The sequence below is a fragment of the Chiloscyllium plagiosum genome, unplaced genomic scaffold (genome assembly GCF_037043375.1).
Source record: "Chiloscyllium plagiosum isolate Xiang-an unplaced genomic scaffold, Cpla_swu_hap1 HiC_scaffold_2, whole genome shotgun sequence".
NCBI lineage: Eukaryota > Metazoa > Chordata > Chondrichthyes > Orectolobiformes > Hemiscylliidae > Chiloscyllium > Chiloscyllium plagiosum.
Genome location: NW_028270140.1, coordinates 18675246 through 18696903, shown reverse-complemented (window position 1 = coordinate 18696903; position 21658 = coordinate 18675246). Strand labels below are relative to the sequence as shown.

General features: G+C 41.2%; 1 protein-coding gene across 4 annotated transcripts in view; it reads left to right on the top strand.

The window, feature by feature from the left end:
• The window catches only part of LOC122564950 (A disintegrin and metalloproteinase with thrombospondin motifs 3-like), a 267936-nt gene that overhangs the window by 215709 nt on the left and 30569 nt on the right, over positions 1 to 21658 (top strand). For all 4 annotated transcript variants that reach the window (XR_015759635.1, XM_043720492.2, XM_087995042.1 and 1 more), the window contains 6 exons: positions 2213 to 2326; positions 4429 to 4574; positions 5855 to 6030; positions 6123 to 6256; positions 11851 to 11974; positions 16424 to 16504. Coding sequence is in view for 3 of the 4 variants with exons in the window: in XM_043720492.2 (XP_043576427.2) it covers positions 2213 to 2326; positions 4429 to 4574; positions 5855 to 6030; positions 6123 to 6256; positions 11851 to 11974; positions 16424 to 16504 (775 nt within the window). In the remaining variant the exon portion in view is untranslated. The remainder of the gene's footprint in view (positions 1 to 2212; positions 2327 to 4428; positions 4575 to 5854; positions 6031 to 6122; positions 6257 to 11850; positions 11975 to 16423; positions 16505 to 21658) is intronic.

Sequence of the window (21658 nt, the reverse complement as noted above, 5' to 3'; positions counted from 1 at the left end):
GAAAGTGAGGGCTGCAGATGCTGGAGATCAGAGCTGAAAATGTGTTGCTGGAAAAGTGCAGCAGGTCAGGCAGCATCCAAGGAACGGGAGAATCGACGTTTCGGGCATAAGCCCTTCTTCAGGAATGAGGAAAGTGTGTCCAGCAGGCTAAGATAAAAGGTAGGGAGGAGGGACTTGGGGGAGGGGCGTTGGAAATGCGATAGGTGGAAGGAGGTCAAGGTGAGGGTGATAGGCCGGAGTGGGGTGGGGGCGGAGAGGTCAGGAAGAAGATTGCAGGTTAGGAAAGCGGTGCTGAGTTTGAGGGATTTGACTGAGACAAGGTGGGGGGAGGGTTTCCTCATTTCCCCTCCCCCCACCTTGTCTCAGTCAAATCCCTCAAACTCAGCACCGCTTTCCTAACCTGCAATCTTCTTCCTGACCTCTCCGCCCCCACCCCACTCCGGCCTATCACTCTCACCTTGACCACCCTCCACCTATCGCATTTCCAACGCCCCTCCCCCAAGTCCCTCCTCCCTACCTTTTATCTTAGCCTGCTGGACACACTTTCCTCATTCCTGAAGAAGGGCTTATGCCCGAAACGTCGATTCTCCTGTTCCTTGGATGCTGCCTGACCTGCTGCGCTTTTCCAGCAACACATTTTCAGCTATCAAGAGATATTGTAAAGGTTATCCCTTTTATTTGCATATGAAATGTTTGTGAAGCTGGGTTCGTAGTAGGGGGTGCTTGATATTTTATTTGGTTACATTAATGGCCAGAAAAACAAGAGGCAATGCTACAAGAGTCAGGTTTGTGATACAAGTCCCCAAATGGAGCCTTGCTAGCACATGGGAATACTGAAATACCTACTTCACCACTTAGTAAGGTCATGGCTGTTCCTCTATCTCAATGTGATATTCCTGCATTCTCCCAATACCCTTTGATGCCTATAAGTCTAAACATTTATTTACCACTTTCCTGAATATACTCAGGGGAAGGTGATGGCCTAGTGGTCTTAACACTAGGCTATTAATCCAGAGGCCCAGGTCATGCTCTGGGGACTTGGGTTTGAATCTCACCACGGTAGTTGGTGGAAATTGAATTCAAGAAACAAAGATTTGGAATTAAGAGTCTATCGATGACCATGAATCCATCGTCGATTGTTGGAAAATCCCATCTGGTTCCCAAATGCCCTTCAAGGAAGGAAATCTTCCATCCTCACCTGATCTGGCCTACAGTGACTCCAGACCCACAGCAATGTGGTTGACTCTCAACTGCCCTCTGGAATGGCCTAGCAAACCACTCAATTGGACCAATAGCTACAAAGTCTCAGTGACTTGGACTCCACAGCCTTCTCAATCCTAAATTGTCTATCCTATATCCTGAGACTATGTCTCCTGGTTTTAGATTCTCTGACCAGGGAACACATTCACTGGCATCTAGTCTGTCCAGCCATGTTAGAATAGCATCCGTTTCAATCAGATCCCTTTTCATCTTTCTGCGTTCTAGCGAAACTAATCTCTCATCTTAGGACAGTAATGCACCTCCCCTGCATTTCCCCAGGGCACATATATCCCTTTATAGGCAGGAAGACTAAAACTGCATGCAATACTCACCAAATATGGTCTCACCAAGGCCCTGTATATATGTAGTAAGACATCCCTATTTCTGAACTCAAATTCTCTTGCATTGAAGGCCAACATACCATTTGCCTTCCTAACTACTTGCTGCAACTGCTTACTTTCATTGACTAGTGTACAGATCCCTTTGTACATCCACACTTCCCAATATATCATATATAGAAAAACAAAGTCAAAACATCAGACCTGTAATGTCATACTCCAGCACATTTCTAGCATGGAGGCCAGCGAGACAGGCACACGTATTAGAAAAGCAGCCCAACAATTATTAGAGCCCTATTTCCATTCTGATCCTGATGTTAGTGTTCATTGATTTACTGTTTTTTGGCACAGAATCAGCCACACAGTGTAAGAACGCTTTTCCAATTCAGTCTTAGTATTGTTCCTCAGTAAGTTGGAGCAGTTAATTGGCCATGCGTTGTTTGACTGTCCTGCTCTATGAGTTTGCCCAATGGCACTTATGAAATCACTTAATACATTTGTCATCATCTTTTAAAATGTGGAAACCAAATGTCTGTTGATTTTGAATGAATCAGCTAATTGTTAAAGATTTCTCGGTAAGAATGTGAACCAACTGAATGTTTATGTGGGTACAGTTTCGCACCTTCCATCCGTGTAAGCAACTATGGTGCAGCCATCCTGACAACCCATTCTTCTGCAAGACAAAGAAAGGGCCTCCTTTGGATGGAACAGAATGTGGCCCTGGAAAGGTGAGTTGGCTCGAAGGCACTGTTATTTCCTTTGGAGAAAATTACTGAAGCAGTGACATATTGCATACCAGACCTTAGACTGAATGGATTACAGATTCAGGAATGGTCAAGAAGCTGCAATATATCTCCACCTGGACTAATGATCAGCGCAATAGATGAGAACACTGCTACTAAATTGAGCGTCATAGAGTCAGAGAAATGTACAGCACAGAAACAGACCCTTCAGTCCAACTCGTCCATGCCAACCAGATATCCCAACCCAATCTAGTCCCACCTGCCAACACCCAGCCCATATCCCTCCAAACTCTTCCTATTCATATACCCATCAAGATGCCTTTTAAATGTTGCAATTGTACCAGCCTCCATCACTTCCTCTGGTAGTTCATTCCATAGACGTACCACCCTCTGTGTGAAAAGGTTGTTTCTGAGGTCCCTTTTAAATCCTTCTCCTCTCACCTTAAAACTATGCCCTCTAGTTCTGAACTCTCCCATCCCAGAAAAGACCTTGGCTATTCATCCTATTCATGTCCCTCATGAGTTTATAAACTTTTATAAGGTCGTCCCACAGCTTTTGATGCTCCAGGTAAATTGGCCTCAGCCTGTTCAGCCTCTCTCAAACTCCCAACCCTGGCAACATCCTTGTAAATCTTTTCTGAACCCTTTCAAGCTTCACAACATCCTTCCGATAGGAGGGAGGCCTGAATTGCATGCAATATTCCAAAGTGGCCCTAAACAATGTCCTGTACAGCCACAATATGACCTCCTAACACCTACATTCAATGCACTGACCAATAAAGGCAAGCATACCAAATGCCTTCTTCACTATCCTATCTACCTGCGACTCCACCTTCAAGGAACTATGTACCTGCACTATAAGGCCTCTTTTGGCAACGCTGAGCATCTTATCTCAGCATCTACTGAAGATCTTCTTGAGGTGCTTGAGCAACCCGGCTCTATATCATGAAATGTCCCAATATTCTTCATAAATAATATCTCAAACCCAGTCAAAGTACAAGAGGTTAGACAGGTTAGGACATAAATTGGAAATTTTAAGCACTGGTACTTTAGCTCCAAACATAGAACTAAGCCACTCCCAAAACAAATGAAATCGATGATTGATATTATAACATAGGTAGTGTGGGAGATGCAAGGGCTAGAGAGCCTCAGATTTAAGCAAATAATTGGATTGAAATTATGGACAACTGAGTCAGTTATTTGAACCAGCTGATTTTGTTTTTCTGACCTGATCTTTCTCTAGCTAGAATTGGAGCTGAACAGAGCACTTTCAAATGAGACTTGTCTACTGAGTCAGCAATAGAATGCCACCCCCAAATCAATGGTTTGCAATTATTGCAATCATAAAGTCATACAGCTCAGAAACAGACACTTCGGTCCAACTTGACCATGCCGACCCGACATTCCAATCTGACCTAATCCCATTTGCCAGCATTTGGCCCATATCCCTCTAAACCTTTTCTAGTCATATACCCATCCAGGTGCCTTTTAAATGTTGTAATTGTACCAGCCTCCATCACTTTCTCTGGCAGTTTGTTCCAAATATGCACTACCCTCTTCATGAAAAGTTATTCCTTAGCTCCTTTTTAAATCTTTCCCCTCTCACCTTAAAGCTGTGCTCTCTAGTTTTGCACTTCCCTACCGTAGGGAAAGGACCTTGTGTGTTCACCCTATCCATGCCCCCCATGATTTTATAAACCACAAAAGGTCACCCCTCAGGTTCCAACCCTCCAGGGAAAAAAGGGCCTACCCTACTCAGCCTCACCCTATAACTCAAACCCTTAATGTGATAGTGCTATAACAATGTATACTTACAGTTCATGTAACAAATCTCTGTCACTGTACCTGCACATTGTTTGAAATAATGTGCAATATAAGAAGATACTGTTCATACATTAATGAACTATCTGACAAGACACCAATTGTGAAGCAATGTGATCCCAGTTTAAGTGGGCAATAATGCTACACTAATGTACAATCAGTATCATAATGTGTTATGAATTAATTACATGCTGATATTCATACTGAGACCATCAATTAGGCTAATAGTTTGCATTGTTTTGTGTGTGTTTGATTTGAATTATCAGTGGTGCTACCAGGGTCACTGTTTATGGAAGACTTCAGAGCAGGTAAAGGTGGACGGCAGTTGGGGTCCTTGGAGCAAACTTGGGTCCTGCTCTCGAACTTGTGGCTCTGGTGTCCGCTTTCGAACCCGACAGTGCATTAATCCAGCGTAAGTGGCTTCGGCATTGATCAATGCTTTTATTAGGAGCATCGTGTGAACTACATGCTGTTATTCTGCTATATGTTCTTCCCATGACGTGACAAAGTAATTGCAGAGAAATGTTCTGATGCTGTAATAGTTATGGTGCTCATAAACCCATAAGAAGGATCAGGGTTCAAGGATGTGGAGAAAGAGCAGGGGAAGTCTACACTAATTGGATGGCTTTCCCAATCACCAGTAGAGGTACAATGAGCTGAAAACCCTCCTTGTGTTCTGTATGTTTCCGTGATCATTTGCCAGCAACATGCATTTGAAAAATTAATGCAATTTTTTATAAGTTAACTACTTCAATTTACTTTAAAAAAGTATTGCAGCATTCCAGTGGCCTGAACAACTGTGTTCAATTTCTAGAGTATGCTGAATTAGCCAGTTTCAGCTGAGCTGTGGGAAGGCAGTGCAGTTGATGGTAAAATTGAAGGTATGTGGTCATTATACAATGAGTCATGTCTCAACAGATGGGCAGTAATAGAATTAGGGGAAGGAACCCAAAGTACATTCCAATAAAGAGTGTTTTTTTGAAACCAGGGAGGAAGATGGCAGACCCAGTGCCCTGGGTGGAGTGAAAGATGTTGTAAGGAGACTCATTGTAAAACAGCAAACTAAAGTATTATCAAGGGCTTTTGGATACAGTGTTAATCTTTTTAATGTTTTATTGAGGAGGGTTGAAATTAGTAAAGGTTGCTTCAGGTAGATGTCCACTTGGTACAATTACAAATGGAATTTAGTATCTGAACTTGATTGAATAGTGTGGGGTTAGAAGAAGAAAAAAATACACCATTTGGCCTTTGGATCCTGCTCCATCCCTCTACCTCACCTTCACCTTCATCCAATATCCTCATATCCCTTAATTCATTTAGAAATAAAAAATCTTGTTAACCTCTGTTGTAAGTGGGCTAAGCAATTGAGAGAGCAAACAGCACAAAATATGCCAGATGTGTTCAGATCGCATTGACTGTGAATAGTTTCCAGTCAGTCACCATACAAAAAAAAAGTCTGCTTTCTATTTCCTTACATATTATGCCTTAGAAAGTGAATAACGAAACAAAATCTACTAGCAAAATCATCAATGACACAGGCTTGTGAATGATGATCTCAAATTGTCAGCAAATCATAAAAGGCTAATCAATTGATTTGGTGATTAGTGTTATATGATGACTATCTTTCTTTGTGTAAGACATTGGGTGCTTGGTTAAAGATTATAGTAATGTTACTGCTTGGTTGCAACTCAGGCCTGCAAATGGTGGTCAGGATTGTCCTGGTGTAAACTATGAATACCAACTGTGTAACAAAGAAGATTGCCCACGTCATTTTGAAGATTTCCGAGCACAGCAGTGTCAGCAACGTAATTCATACTATGAATATCAGAATGCTAAACACCACTGGCTTCCATATGAACATCCTGACTGTGAGTAAAGCACTGAAGCTTTGTACTCATCAAAGCAATTTCCAAGTTGCAAATAGACTTGAAGCAACAAAACCATTTTGTGTTTTTAATAGCAATAAAAAGATGCCATCTCTACTGCCAATCCAAGGAAATGGGAGGAGTTGTCTACATGAAACAGTTAGTCCATGATGGTACTCGTTGTTCCTATAAAGATCCATACAGCATCTGTGTAAGAGGTGAATGTGTGGTAAGTAAAAATTAGCAACTTGTTCCAAATTATTGCGTGGAAATTTTCACCATTTAGTTAGCTCCAATATCACACGTGTTCAGCTGCTCTACAAAAGATACCATGATCTGGTATTTCAATGGTCTAGCTCACAAAGAGTGTCAGCCTTACATACATTACAACTATGTTCCAGTCAAATTTCTGATCCAAATATAGTGGGAGTGCAATTTCTGTGGTAAAAGCAATGATTCGCAGCAATGAATCATGTTTGAAATTCAAGGATATGTTTGTTTCTTCAATTATTCTTAAAATTTTTACAGTCAATTCGCTGTTTCAAGATAGGGAAAGAAAATCAACGATTCTCACTCTAAGGTTCATTCATCTGCCATAACCTTTCTACAACATATAAATGTTTCTTGAGCTTCATGCATTATTCCACTTTCTCATTGTCATCAAGCAACTGGTTGCTTGGGCTGAAAAAAGTTTAAATGTTTTAAGATCGAGTCAGACTAGTTTTCAAAGTCTCTGTCAGTGCTAAAGCTTGCTAAAGCTCACTTACTTCTTCAAAATTGTCCAGGATTTGTCTCCTGGCAGGGATGAATACATGGGGACAGATCTACAGTTTGTCAATACCAACAATGAGGCACATTCATTACAATGAAAGCCAAAGAGAGTTGGGAGTAGTTATTGAAAGAACCTAGAGAGTTATTAATAAAACCTAATAGAAGTTACGAAAAGTGTGTTAAGAAAAATAAAGAAACATTATTTTGACCAATCACATACTTAAGATTTAACAATCTAAATTATATATAAAAGAAGATTTCATTTACACAGAACATTGTTAGGACACTGAATGAACAATCAAAGCTCTGATTCTGGCATTTAAGGAATACATAGTCATTATTTTGCTGAACAAGTAACCTTACAGTCTGAACCAATAATCCAAGTCTAACAATGGCAGTTTGAGAAGTTGAAGTCAGTTTTTAGAAAATAAAAAGGCTTATATTGACCCTGAAATTATGGTAAAGCTGTCAACTGTTGCAAAATCCCAACTGATTAACTTGAAAATTGTAAACCCATACCTTTACTGGTAATAACCTCTATGTGACTGCAGCCCTGTATCAATGTGGTTGACTCTTAACAATTCTCTGAAATTGCCTAACAAACCCAATCAGTCCTTTCAAACAGAAGGAAATTATCACAGCCTTCTCAGGATAACAACGCTGAGCAATTTGTGCCGTGAAGTGATTATGAATGATTGATTGGAAAAGAAATTGCGCAAATTTGAGCTTTGTATACGTGGTATAACTTTGACTTGTATATACATGGCACAGATTCGACATTTTCAGGTAGTGTATAACTTTGAGCTGTATACTTTACAAGATTTTCATAGATTGGACGAGAGCATAGAGAGAATAGATGAATGAAAAATTTCACTTTTTGAATGGATGGAGCAAAATTGAGTTCATGTAGCACTAAATTCCTGAAATTAATTTGGCAACAAGCAGCAAGGACTTTGCCAGACCAATTAAATCATGATCAAGCAAAGCAAATAAATATCCAAAGTCTATACATATCCTTTGAATATAGATTGAGAATGGAATGTGGGAAGTTCTGATCTATGCAGCTTATTCATGTGCTGTGATCTGAAATAAGAAGCACATTTTTACAGGAGGTCACTCCCTAATCACACTACCACAGCACTTTAAGCAGATCTACGTTGCATTAAAATTATGCTGTTTTGTTCGAATCTAGCTGTACATGTTTGATATTAATAAATGATGTACATGAGAATGTTGGATGAATGATACGTTTGTGAATAACACAAAGATTAAGCGGGTGATTTACAGTGAGAAGGAAGTTCTTAGGTTATAGGAAGATATAATCAAATCGGTCTGATAGGCAGATTAGTGGCAAATGGAATTTAAACCTGACAAATGTGAGGTAATGCACTTTGGAAGAAGTAACAAGACAAGGGAGTACTCAATGAATGGCAAGATGCAAGGAGAGATCTTGGGGAGCTAGTCCACAAATCCCAGAAGATGGAAGGGCAGGTTAATAAGGTAGTTAAGAAGGCCTCTGGGACACTTGCCTTTATCACTCGAGACAAAAGTTATAAGAACAGGGAGTCTGCATTGAGCTGTATAAAACATTGGTTAGGTTAGACCACAGCTGGCATACTGTCTGCAGTTCTGGTCACTGCTCAACAGGAAGTAAGTGATCGCACTGGAGGGGATGCAGAGGAGATTCACCAGGAAGTTGTCTGAGATCCAATATTTCGGTTATAAAGAGGAGCTGGATAAGCTCAAGTTCTTTTCTGTAGAGCAGAGAAATTTAAGGGGACACCTGATGGTGGTGTATAGGATTATGAATGGGAGGGACAGGGTGGATAGAAAGCAGCTGTTGCCCTTAATTGAAGTGTCACAAACAAGGGGCACACTTTTATAGTGAAAGGCAGGGGGTTTGGGGGGGGGGGGAATTAAAGAAAACGTCTTTCGTCCAGAGGTTAGTGGGAATCTGGAATGCATCTGGGAGGATGGTTGAGGTGCTAACCTCATAACTTTTAAAAAGTAATTGGATGAGTACCTGAAGGGTCATACATTAAAAGTTTTAGGCCAAGTGCTGGAAAGTAGGACCAGCAAAGGCAATATAGTATTTTTAATAGTACAAATATAATGGGCTTTACGGCCCCTCTTAAAAACAGCAAGGACAGAATAACCTTGTTAAAGGGGCAACATCTTAATATAGCATTTAGGAAATAGTGGTCACTATCCTAGGCTGACAAAGCATGATCCAGAATAAAATTATTAATTGAGAAAGCTAAATTCAAATGAGAGAAATAGGGTCATGGAAACATAAGAACATGTGTAGGCCATTCAGCCCATCAAACTTGGTCTGCCATTTAATATCAAACACTTCAATGCTGTTTGCCCAGACTTTCCCCATAACACTTTACATTGATGAGCAAAACTTCATCAACTTCTATTTTAAATTTACTCAGAGTGAGTTTACAAGGACAGTATCTGGACTGAATAAATTGGAGGCAGAGGTTGGTAGGAAGGATGATGACTGAACAATGGACTACCTTCAAAGCTGAGTTATTTCAGACTTGCGTGTGTTACCTCAAAAGGGAAAGGGGAGACAAAAGATGACAGCTGTCTGGTTGGAAATAAAACAGAAATGTAGAATCTGAAGAAAAAAACATGCTTATAGGTGATGTTAGGTAGAATCAGGCTAAGCATGGAAGTTTCGGGTCGGTAGCTAACATAAAAGCAAATCCCTAAGTCTTCAGTAACTGCAAAAAAAGGAGAAAGATGGTGAAAGTAAAACTAGGAATAATGAGGGATCTGAAAGTAAACTTACACACAGAGGCAGAGAGGTCTAGACAGAGTAGATTGTGAGAAATTGTTGCAATGTTTTAGACTTTTCTCCCCCAAAAAGTCACTTGGAAAAATATACTTGGTTAATTGAAATACTCTATATTACTGATTCCCTGCCTCTCCTGCTCAATGCCACACTCTCCCCAACTATCAGTATGTGAGGTCTCAGGATATGATTGGTGAGAGGCAGGAACAGCAGTGTTGAATGGAGAGCAAGATGCACATTGAGGGGTTGTGGAGATAAGCTGGAGATTGAGAGCCAGTCAGTGAACAGGAAGATCAGCGAATGGGAGTGTTGGTGAAGGTGAACCAGAGGGAGGGTCTGCCAATGATCAGAAGAATTGGTGATCCAGGTAGTCAGCCAGAGAGTGAGAATGTTGGACACTGGAGAGTTAACCAGCAACTAGGAGGGTCAGAGCCTGGGATGGTCAATGGGCTGCTCTCAAGCAGTGCCAATCAGCTCTCATGCCACTACTTCACGCATGGAATGAAACAACCCTTAACACTAAACATTAATACTGGCTCTTTTAAGTGACCAACATTAGGTTGAAACAACACAAATTGGGAAAATTAAATAGAAGCATTGATATTACTTTGATTATAAAAGCTCTTGCTTTATTTTGGCATTTAGTGAAGGCAAGACAAAATTACATTGTAAATCAATTGAAAGGTTTTGCTGGTTTTGAGTAGAGGCACCTCATTAATTTGTCACATTAGTAGTGACGACTAATACTTAAGAATCAATCACATCAGTAATTATCAAAAGGTCTTGATGTAATGTCAGTTTCCTCATATAAAAAGAAAAGTTTAAAAGATCATCTCATCGCAATATCTGGTTCCCTATTCTTCCTACTCTTAATATAATTGGCAAAGATGATTCATAATTATGATTAGAGCTGATATAATTACCAACTAGTATGCTACGGAATTATATTCTGCTTTGGAAATCCAAAGGCTATAGTAAGTGAGGATTTCATTATCAACAGCTCATAGTTTTATTGTATGCTTAAAATAAAATTTTCTCAATATGGGCATCTTTGGAAAGGCTTTTATTTGTGAAGTGTAGTCATGCCAGATTTGGAGCATTAACTCTGTTCCTCTCTCCACTCATGATTCCAGATCTGCTGAGTTTCTCCAGTACACTCAATGTTTATTTCCGATCTCCAGCATTCGTAGTTTTTATTACAGTGAAGTTGAGGTTGCTGTCTTGAGAGTCAAGAGCCTTCAGGATTTTTTTTTGAGGTTAGCTAAAATTACGTAGATTTTAGATGGAATAAGTAGCAACTGATTCCAAAGACTGAAGCAGGATCAATAAGCAAATGACGCAGATCTAACTTCATTTACATTGATTAGTAAAAAGAACCGGAGGCAACACGGGAGTAAACCTTTACACAAATAGTGGTCAGGACTTGAATGCCCTCCCTTCATGAAATTGAAGTGGATCCAGATTCAAATTATTGGTCAAAAGGACTTGGCTAACTATTTGGAGGGCAGAAAAGGTAAGGATTGGGTGGGTGTGCAATGGGAGGACAGATTGGGTTTGTCTTTGAAAGAACTGATAAAGACTTGATTGGCTGACTGTCCTCTCTCCATCCTCTGTTATTCTATCAGACCCAAAACACATTGCAAAGTCACTCAACAGAAACTCTTGGGGGTTTAAAGTGGGCAGGTTTGGGGCAGCACAGTGGTTCAGTAGTTAGCACTGCCACCTCACAGATCCAGGGACCAGGGTTCAATTCCACCCTCGGGCGACTGTCTGTGTGGAGTTTACACATTCTCCCCGTGTCTGCGTGGGTTTCCTCCGGATGCTTTGGTTTCCTCCCACAGTCTGAAGATGTGCACATTAGGTGGATCGGCCATGCTCAATTGTCCATAGTGACCAGGGATGTGCAAGCTAGATGGGTTAAGCATAAGAAATGCAGGGCAACAAGGGAAGAGGTGGGACTGGCTGGGATGCTGTTTGGATGGTTGGTGTGGACTTAATGGGCTGAATGACTTGCTTCCAAGCTGTAGGGATTCTATGATTGTCAAAGACCCAGTAACAGGGAAAAACCAAGAGCCAATGATTTCTCTCCCTGAGCCTGCTAAAATGAAGCAAAGACGGTAGGTTCTCATTAAATGCCTGAAGTAGGCTGGAAAAGTGATCAATCAGTACCTGTCCCCAGTATTCCTGTAACTTATTCTATTTTACAACTGCATATTACTGTGGTGTTGATTAAAGTTTTATGTTCACAGAAAGTGGGATGCGATAAAGAAATTGGCTCAAACAAAGTGGATGACAAATGTGGAGTGTGTGGTGGGGACAATTCCCACTGCAGAACAGTGAAAGGAACATTTACCAGAACACCAAAGAAGTCAGGTAGGAAAACTCTGATTTATACTGAACTTTGTCTTTAAAATATGGTTGAAATATTGCATGAGAATTTCCAGGAGTGTTTTTTTGCAATCTCCTATGGAAGTTACTGCTGATTATAATCCACCCTGACCTATGTTAGAGAAATATGATTGGAATATCTTTCAGGAATAGTTCTCAACTCCATAAACTTTAGTAGCAGATCAACTGAATCATGTAAATTGGGATTTCCCCCAGTCTTCTGATCAGAGCTTCAGGAGTGGACTTGTGAAATACATGCGGTGTACAGAGTTATTGCAATGTTCACTAGTTTGTAAAACATGCTGTGATCTATAGGATAGGGGGCTGCTTAGTCTATTTCTGAGGCAGCAGTTAATCTAAGTTATTTCTTTAATGCCGTTTGAGCAGACCTCTCCTATGCGTAATGCACAATGAAAATGTTGTTTACACAATTACAAACCATGCCAGAGGAAATTAGCTCAAACTGGGTGGTTGCAGAGGGACTACCTCAGTTGAGTTGAGCAGAGAGAATTTCTACAATGTCCCCAGGTCCCTGCAAATGAAATGTACACCTCCCCCCCCCCCCCCCCCCCCCCCACCCTGCTAAGGGTTGGCAGCACAGGAAGATTCCCTTCTGCAACTTCAATTGATTCTACCAGAGGTATTTTACCTTATAGGCTGGTTACACATTCCCATTGTGGCATTAACATCTTTTACCTTTCTGCTCAGATCCATGTTGTATTTCAGCAGGTTGACAACTCTTCCATATCAGCCTAATCAACTACTTTTATTCCTGCATCAATGCATATCCAGAATTAATGGCATGAGGCAAGTAGAAAGTTACCGTTTCCAGATATAGAACTGTCAACCCACTTAATTCATTCCTATGTACTCCTTGTGGGTCTCCGTAAGTGCATTGACCATTCTGAATACAAGAGGATATAACAGAACTGCAGTTCACAGGCATTGCAATTCATGTGACAGACTAGTGCTGCACACACACAATCTTTGTATGGGCAGGGCGCCAGAATTGAGTCATAAAATTCTACATCACATCAAAAAGCCCTTCAGCCCATTGAGCCTCTGCCAGTGAAAAGGTCCATCCAATTATTCTAATCTAATCCCATTTTCCAGCACTCGGCCCATGGCCTCGTATGCCTTGGCAATTGCAACTGTGTGTCTAAACACCTCTTCACTTCTGTGTGGGTGGCTGTCTCGAACACATTTCCAGGTGGTGATTTCCAGATTCCTCCCACCTCCGTGGGAAAACAGCTTTTCTCACCTCCTCTAACCTGCCTGCCTTTTACCTTAAATCTGTGCCCCCAGAGTTTGGTCCCTCCACCAAGAAGAAAAGCTTCTTCCTATTTACTCTGTCCCCACATTACTTTATGCATCTCAATCATGGCCCCCATCCCCCCACCTCGTCTGCTGTGCTCCAAGGACAACAACCCCCAGTCTGTCCAATGTCTTTTCCGAACTAAAACTCTCCAGCACAGGCAACATCCTGATAAATCTCCTCTGCAATCACATCCCTCCTGTATTGTGGATTCCAGACCTCCACACAATACTCTATTTGCGACCTAACCAACATTTTATACCATCCCAGCATTACCTCTTTGCTCTTAAACCCCTATGCTTCAGCTAATAAAGGCAAATATGCCAAATGCCTTCTGAACCACTTTATCTACCTGTCCAGCTACCTTAATGGACTGATGGATATGTGTACCAAGTTCCACAGGTTCCCCAGGATGTATTCCTTGCCTTGTTTGTCTTGCCCAAGTCACCTCACATTTATTCTGATTAAGTTCCATTTGTAACCATCATCCCATCTGACCAGCCTTCCCCAAAGGCTCCTGCCATTAATCTTTCATGTATATCTTTTTAAAGTTTCTTCTTGCACAATCTGTACTCTCGTGGGTTTCTGCTGTTTTGAAGCTTCAGTATCTGTCATAAACCAACATTTTTTTCTTTTTTCCAATCCTATATCTCTCTTCCTGAAGGGTTCCCCATCTTCAGACAAATTCAATGCAGATTGCAACTGATGTTGACAGTCTTCAACATCTCCTCAGGCTTGCAGTGAAGCCATTCAGCTAGATATAACAAAGCCTTTGTTTTAGTGCATCTATGTTATGCTGATTTAGGAATAGTGAACCTCACTATATATTGTAGCCTCTCTTTAAGGTTCCTTATTCAGTGTCCTCTGGAGCAAGAACGGAGACAGAATTCTGACCCCTGCCCATCTGGAACTCGACATCAGCCCCACAGCCCGTACCCTCCCCTGTGACAGGGTGTTCCACAATCTGATCTGTCTGGGGGAAATCCTCCCTACTGTTCCATATGCTGTCACCGGTGTTATCACCTCCTCATGATCTGATATTGCTTATGCACTAATGAAATTAAAGTCATCCTTACTCATGCATGCATTGGGATTGTTGGTACTGACCTTGATGGCGATTTGTGAACTATTTGTGAACATTTTAGGAAATCAGACAATATAAAAGTTCAGCCTTGAACATATCAAATGGGAAAGCAAATTTGAAGTGCTTTTATGAAGTGCTTAACTCTGTTCCTAGTTTTTACATGAGCTGATAACATGGCAATTTGTTTCTCATACGATTCCCTTTCAATTGGGAACATTATAGAACTGTTTTTCAGAAATGATAACCTCCATTATCTGTTCAACTCATCAATGACTCGACGTCTGGCTAATGTTGCAACACTGGATGAATCTATTTGGGAAAAGTTTCAAAACAATGATAACTTTTATAGAGACAGATAGGATTGCTTATCCCTCTTGTAGATCTTGGAGTCTGGCTTTTAATAACTTTGTTAAAAAAGTATTTTATGAAGGCGCGTGTGATAATAACAGCTCTCTCTGGACAAGTTGGAGTAACTGTGCCTGGTTTGCAAGACTTGGATCTTGAGCCAAGGCAGAGACAAGCCAACACTACACTTTCAGAACTTAAAAATCCTATAATTGTTTTGTTTCGATAATTATTACATTATAAAGGATACATTAAAGAGAATTTTGTGTATGTTGGCAAGAAGGAAGCCACCAAGGTTTAGAAATGGCTGTTTTAATGGATAATTGTGGTGACTGTGCTGCAGTTTTTTTTTAGATTAGATTAGATTACATTACAGTGTGGAAACAGGCCCTTCGGCCCAACAAGTCCACACCGACCCGCCGAAGCGCAACCCACCCATACCCCTACATTTACCCCTTACCTAACACTACGGGCAATTTAGCATGGCCAATTCACCTGACCTGCACATCTTTGGACTGTGGGAGGAAACCGGAGCACCCGGAGGAAACCCACGCAGACACGGGGAGAACGTGCAAACTCCACACAGTCAGTCGCCTGAGGCGGGAATTGAAACCGGGAGTTAACCATTACCCAAACCTTTTCAACAGGTCAAAAGTTAAGCAAGAGATACCAAAATGAACTTGGAAAAACATGTTTGCAAGTATCCAGTTTGGCCTGAGCTGGATATTTCTCACAATCTCATTTTCAGTTTTTTTTAGATTAGATTCCTTACAGTGTGGAAACAGGCCCTTCGGCCCAACAAGTCCACATCAACCCTCCGAAGAGTAACCCACCCAGACCTATTTCCCTCTGACTAATGCACCCCACACTATGGGCAATTTAGCCTGGCCAATTCACCTGACCTGCACATCTTTGGACTGCGGGAGGAAACCGGAGCACTCGGAGCAAACCCACACAGACACAGGGAGAATGTGTAAACTCCACACAGACAGTCACCCGAGGCTGGAATCAAACCTGGGACCCTGGCACTGTGAGGCAGCAGTGCTAACCACTGAGCCACTGTGACAATGATTTCCCATCTTCAAATAACTGTGTCTGGTGTCCTCCACTGGGTACATGCACTATTAATTCTTCCCATTTGATTCTGAATTACTTTGTTTTGCATAACTTTCATGTTACTTGACAAAGAAAGGGGAGTAGTTTCCAGTAAAACTGACAAAACCATTGTATTTAAGGGCGAACGAGAAGACGATTCATTTTGCCCAAGGGAGTTAGAAACCTTGATATCTCTGAATCAAGGCACTCGAGAGTTCTTTTTGGTAAGTAATCACGAGGAGCAAAGGAAGGGGCATCAGAGCATTCATTTTGCAACAGTGCTCATCATTCAATCCATTTACAGGCTTGGTGATCATTCAGGGCCAGTAAGTCATCACATCACAAGCTGAACAGTCAATGGACCTTGTGACAAGCACGTACATTGTTATTCCTCCTGGTCACAGAGTAAGGTTTGACCTGTGTGTATGTGTGGAGCATGTCACAAGCCTGATTGACAATTTTAACCAGAATTTGCAAAATGTATATGAGCGTTTTGATGCCTACTTCGAATCGACCTTTCACTAGAATGCTGTAGTAATCACCACTATGTTTTCTTTCTTTTTGCTTCTGTCATTGACCTTAACACATGCAAAAGGCTACTTAAAGATGTTTGAGATCCCATCTGGTTCTAGACATGTGTTCATCCAAGAAGACGAGGTTTCTCCTCACATTCTTGGTAAGTACTAACCTGCCAATGCTTGACAAGATTGCTCAGCATTGGTTACATTTTAAGCTCTGTAACTGAATGCACTCATTCCTATTGCAAAGTTCTCCTAATGGTAACTAACATACATACAAAGAGTACAATGACTCCTTCTGAACTGTGCAGTGCTCATTGTACGAAATACACACTTAGTGTAGATTTCTACTTGTATAGAATGGTTTCAAGAATTCATCCATTTGTGCTCATATGATTTTTCAAGTTTGGACGGAAAATCAGTGGTGGATTACATTTAAATTCCTGATATGTATTCCCAATTGTCAAGGTTCTGCTTCAGAAATAACTTTGAGCCAGTTTACTTTAATTAAAGATAGCTTGTTTTCATTAGCATGCCTGTTGCATGTAATATTGACGTACTTCAATGATGTGGCAGTCGAGAATTTGACAAGGATCTTACACAGAGACAGCATATTGCTGGGCTGAGACTGCCAGAAGTCCATCTGTGCTGAAACAAGAAAGTAAGGACTGCAGGTGCTGGGAATCAGAGTCAAGAAGTGTGGCGCTGGAAAAATACATCCAAGGAGCAGGAGAATCGACATTTCAGGCATAAGCTCTTCCTCTGGAATTCAAACATTCCTGATGAAGGGCTTATGGCCAAAACACGATTCTTTTGCTCCTCAGATGCTGCCTGACCCACTGTGTTTTTCCAGCACCACACTTTTTGACGTCTGTGCTGAAACACAAAGTAACACTATCTCCATTCCTTGTCTCCTGTTTTTCTCCTGAAGGTGATGTCTCCTTGCTGGGGTACAATTCTAAGAACTACTTTATCTTGCTCACATGCCCATTATTCATCCTAAAGCCTAGAATTGCTGACTTAGAAATTATATAAAAGCAGAGCTCACCTCACTCTTCACTCCATTCTACACGTGTGCAGTTTCTGATAGAAATCTCCCTTCTAACAGGTATTATTCCATTGCTGTTCCTTAGATTAGCTAAGTCAGTTCAAACTGAGTGCTCCCTACAAGACGACGGACAAGCTGAGTAGTTTGGTTTGCCATGGGGCAATGCCAATCCAAGAAACTGTATCAACGATCATTTCAAGCAGAAAAGCTAGCCCAGTCTTAGATTTGAAAGTGGCGGGGGGGGAGCTCACATTGGTTTAGGACAGGTTAACACAGAGCTCAGATCTGGAACAGGAGGACAGAATATACAGACAGAGGAGGAACTCTGATCTGGAACACGAGGACAGAGAGCCCAGCTTGAGGATAAGTGGACAGAGAGCTAGAGTCTAGACGAGGTAGACAGAGATCTGGGTTTGAGAAAGATGGACAATGTTTATGTTTGGGGCAGGTGAACAGAGTTTGTGTCTGGAACAGATGGACAGAGAGCTGGATTTGGGACAGGCAGAGAGAGTTTGGGTATAGTATAGATGGGCATAGAATTGGATTTGGGATAGACCAATAGAGCGCTTAATCAGGAATGACTGAGTCAGGAATGCAAGAAGAATACTGGAGATGCTGAAGATTGGAAATAAAAACAGAATGTGTTGGAAAATGTCAGCAGGTCTATTAGCATCAGTGGAGAGAGAAGCAGAGTCGTTGTTTGGAATAGTAATGTGACAGAATTGTTTGAGGTCAATTAAGGAATCAAGCAGGGATGTGCTATCACTCCCAGCCTTTTCTCCATGTTCAACAAGCTTCCCAGTGGTGTGGACATTGTCTCTGAAATGTGGACAATGTGTAGACACCACCTTGAGACCCATCATTGATGTTTGAGATGGATTCTCCTCATCAGATGAGAGGGCAGGCATACTAACATAAATATCCTTGAAGCAGCTAATAGCATAGCATTGGGCCATGACCATCCAAAATTAATTCCACTGGGCCGTCTGCATGCTTAGAATTCCTAAGATCAAAACTTTCAAAGCAAATCACCTTCACTCAGTTCAAGGAGGACTCTTGCTTAAGAGGACAGAAGAAGCAATTCAAAGGCATCCCTCAAGAAGTGCAACATAGATGTCAACAATTGGGAAACTCTCATTCAGAAGAGGTCACTCATCCATCTCTGAGGAAGGATCATTGAACCCAAAACGTTAACACTGATTTCTCTCCACAGATGCTGCCAGATCTGCTGACTTTTTCCAGCAGCTTCTATTTGTGTTTCTCATTCAGAAGAAACTCGCTAGGAGGAAACTTTTGTATGAAGGAACAGAGGTCTTTGAGAACCCCCATCAGCTAGAGGAAGGATGGAAAGGGAACTGGAGAAAGGAATGCCATTGACCTCAAGCTCAAATTCCACCTCGAGGAAATACCTCCAAATGTGTGGTTGAAGATGGTGTTCTAGGATTGGGCTCATAAACCACACAAGAACCCACAGAACCCATGACCAGTGACACAGAATTACCTCAGTGGATAATCATACCCATTAGTCATAGAGATGTACAGCATGGAAGCATACCCTTCTGTCTAACTCATTCATGCTGACCAGATATCCTAAACGAATCTAGTCCCATTTGCCACCATTTGGCCCATATCCCTCTAAACCCTTCCTATTCATATACCCAGTCAGATGCTTTTTAAATGAGCTTCCTCTGGCAGCTCATTCCATACATGCACCATCTCCTGCGTGAAAAAGTTGCCCCTTAGGTCCCTTTTAAAACTTCCCTCTCTCACCTTAAACCTGTGCCTTCTGGTTTTTGATTCCCCCACCCCAGGGAAAAGACCTTGGCTATCTGTACCCCTCATGATTTCCTAAACTTCCATAAGGTCACCCCTCAGCCTCCAACGCTGCAGGGAAAACAGCCCCAGTCTACTCAGTCTCTCCCTATAGCTCAAATCCTCCAACCCTGGCAACATCCTTGTAAATATTTTCTGAACCTTTTCAAGTTTCACAACATTACAACAACTATAGCAGGGAGACTAAAATTGCACACAATATTCCAAAAGTGGCCTAACCAATGTCCTATACTGGCACAAAATGACCTCCCTACTCCAATACCGAATGCATTGACCAATAAAAGCAAGCATACCAAATGCTTTCTTCACCGTCTTAATTACCTGTGACTCCACTTTCAAGCAACTATGAATCTGTACTCCAAGGTCTCTTTGTTCAACAACACTCCCTGGGACCTTACCATCAAGTATATAAGTCCTGCCCTGATTTGCCTTTCCAAAATTCAGGACCTCATATTTATCTAAATTAAACTCTGCCACTCCACAGCCAAGCAGCCCACCTGATTAGTGAGTGATTGCAGCTGAGGTCAGTGGAGAGAGAAATAATGTTCTGGTTTTGAGGCTGAAATGAGTCTTCTTCAGAACTTAATTTGAAGAAGTGTCCTTTGGACCCAAAACATTGACTGTTTTTTTCTGTCTCCACAGTGCTGCCAGATCTGTGAAGGCACTTTCAGTTTTTAGTTGTATCAGGAATGTTGGATATCATACCAGTTAAATATTGCATCTTGAACAGGCAGTGTGCCAGTTTAATATACTCCCAGTAAATAACTACTCCCGCAGTGCAGCTGTACCCCAGTGTACAGTCAATGTCAGCCATGATTAATTGCCTCAACTCAGGAGTAGGACTGTGACCTATGACATTTCTAATTCAGGAATAAGCCAGCACTGACTCAAAATGTAGTTGGCTATTACTGAATAATGTTAATGTTAATGCCCCAAAATAACTGCAGCACATTGTAGTCCAAGTGTTGGGGTGAGATTCAGTAGCTGAATTTTAGGTGGACTGTTTGTTTTGGGTGTGGTTTTCATTATGCTTTGATAAATAATGTCAACAGAAAACTTTCACAGTTCCTCCGTGAATATCATGAAAATGAGGTCGAATGCATATTAGTTGCTGCATCTTAAGAGCTCCCTTAATAGTTAAGCCAAATTACTCAGTATATAGGTCAGCTATCAAGAGTAAGAGGATTGAATGATTGATTCTGCCCTCTGCTGACTGGCCTGATCTCTGCCTAGGCACTGGTTTGGAAACCATTATTAGCTTCAATACTGATTGAATTGAGTGAAGCATTAGCTGAGCTTTGATTCCATACTGTTGCCTGATGATTGTTGTGAGAAGTGATTACTCTGCTTGATCTCTGCTGGCAAGTGCATATGTAGATGTCAGACAAGGTCGTGATGGAGCTTGGCTTTTGTATTTTCCATCAACAATGATGAATCTCATTTATTTGCTGAAGAACAATTGCAGAGGAAAGTCAGCCTCATGAAACAGAATCTCACTATTCAATATTAAACCCATTCAATAGGAGAGGGAAAAACACGGAACAGAGAAATTAAAAGCATTCAATGAGCAGAAAAATCACAGAAAATTAACTTCGATCAAGATTTCTGTCAACTTTCCTTCATGAATTTAGGATATAGATATATCCCGGATCCTAAACCTCCTGACCCTCCAATATCTTCATTCTTCTACCGAAGCCAATTGTCCAGAATCCTGACTCTCCTATCAAAGATCACCCTCTCATTTCAAACATCATCCCTATAGCTCATTCTCCGGAAACTCAATTCTTCCATTAAGAGGCATCTGTGCAAAACTCTAATTCTATCATCCAATTCCTCTACTATGCTAACTGTTCTTTAATAATTAATCTTTCCAGTCTCAAACTTGGCATTGTGTGCTTCCCCATTCTCCATCGTCTCTCCATGGTCATGGTTGTTGATGAGAGATGAAATCTTTAATCTGTTTGAAGACCGTTTTATGTTGATATATGCAATACTCTCAATATATTATTAATGAACACAGCTGACTGCCATTTCTGTATATTTGGACATAATTCTTTTGACCTGTCCATCTGATATTTTAATGCCATAACACCTTTCATTCAATATTCCTGAAATAAAATAATTTAGTAAAATTTAGGCATGCCTTTGTTGTGAACGGAAAATGATTTGCAGGAAAAGCTCAGCAGGTCTGGCAACATCTGTGGAGAGAAATCAGAGTTAGCATTTCAAGTCCGGTGATCCTTCCTCAGAACCCAAACCAGACCAGAAATGCTAACTCTGATTTCTCTTCACAGATGCTGCTGCCAGACCTGCTGAGCTTTACCAGCAACTTCTATTTTTGTTTCTGATTTACAACATCCGCGGTTCTTTCAGTTTTTAATGACTTTCTTTGATAGCCTTTGTCATATTTATTGTTATCCATTTATGCACA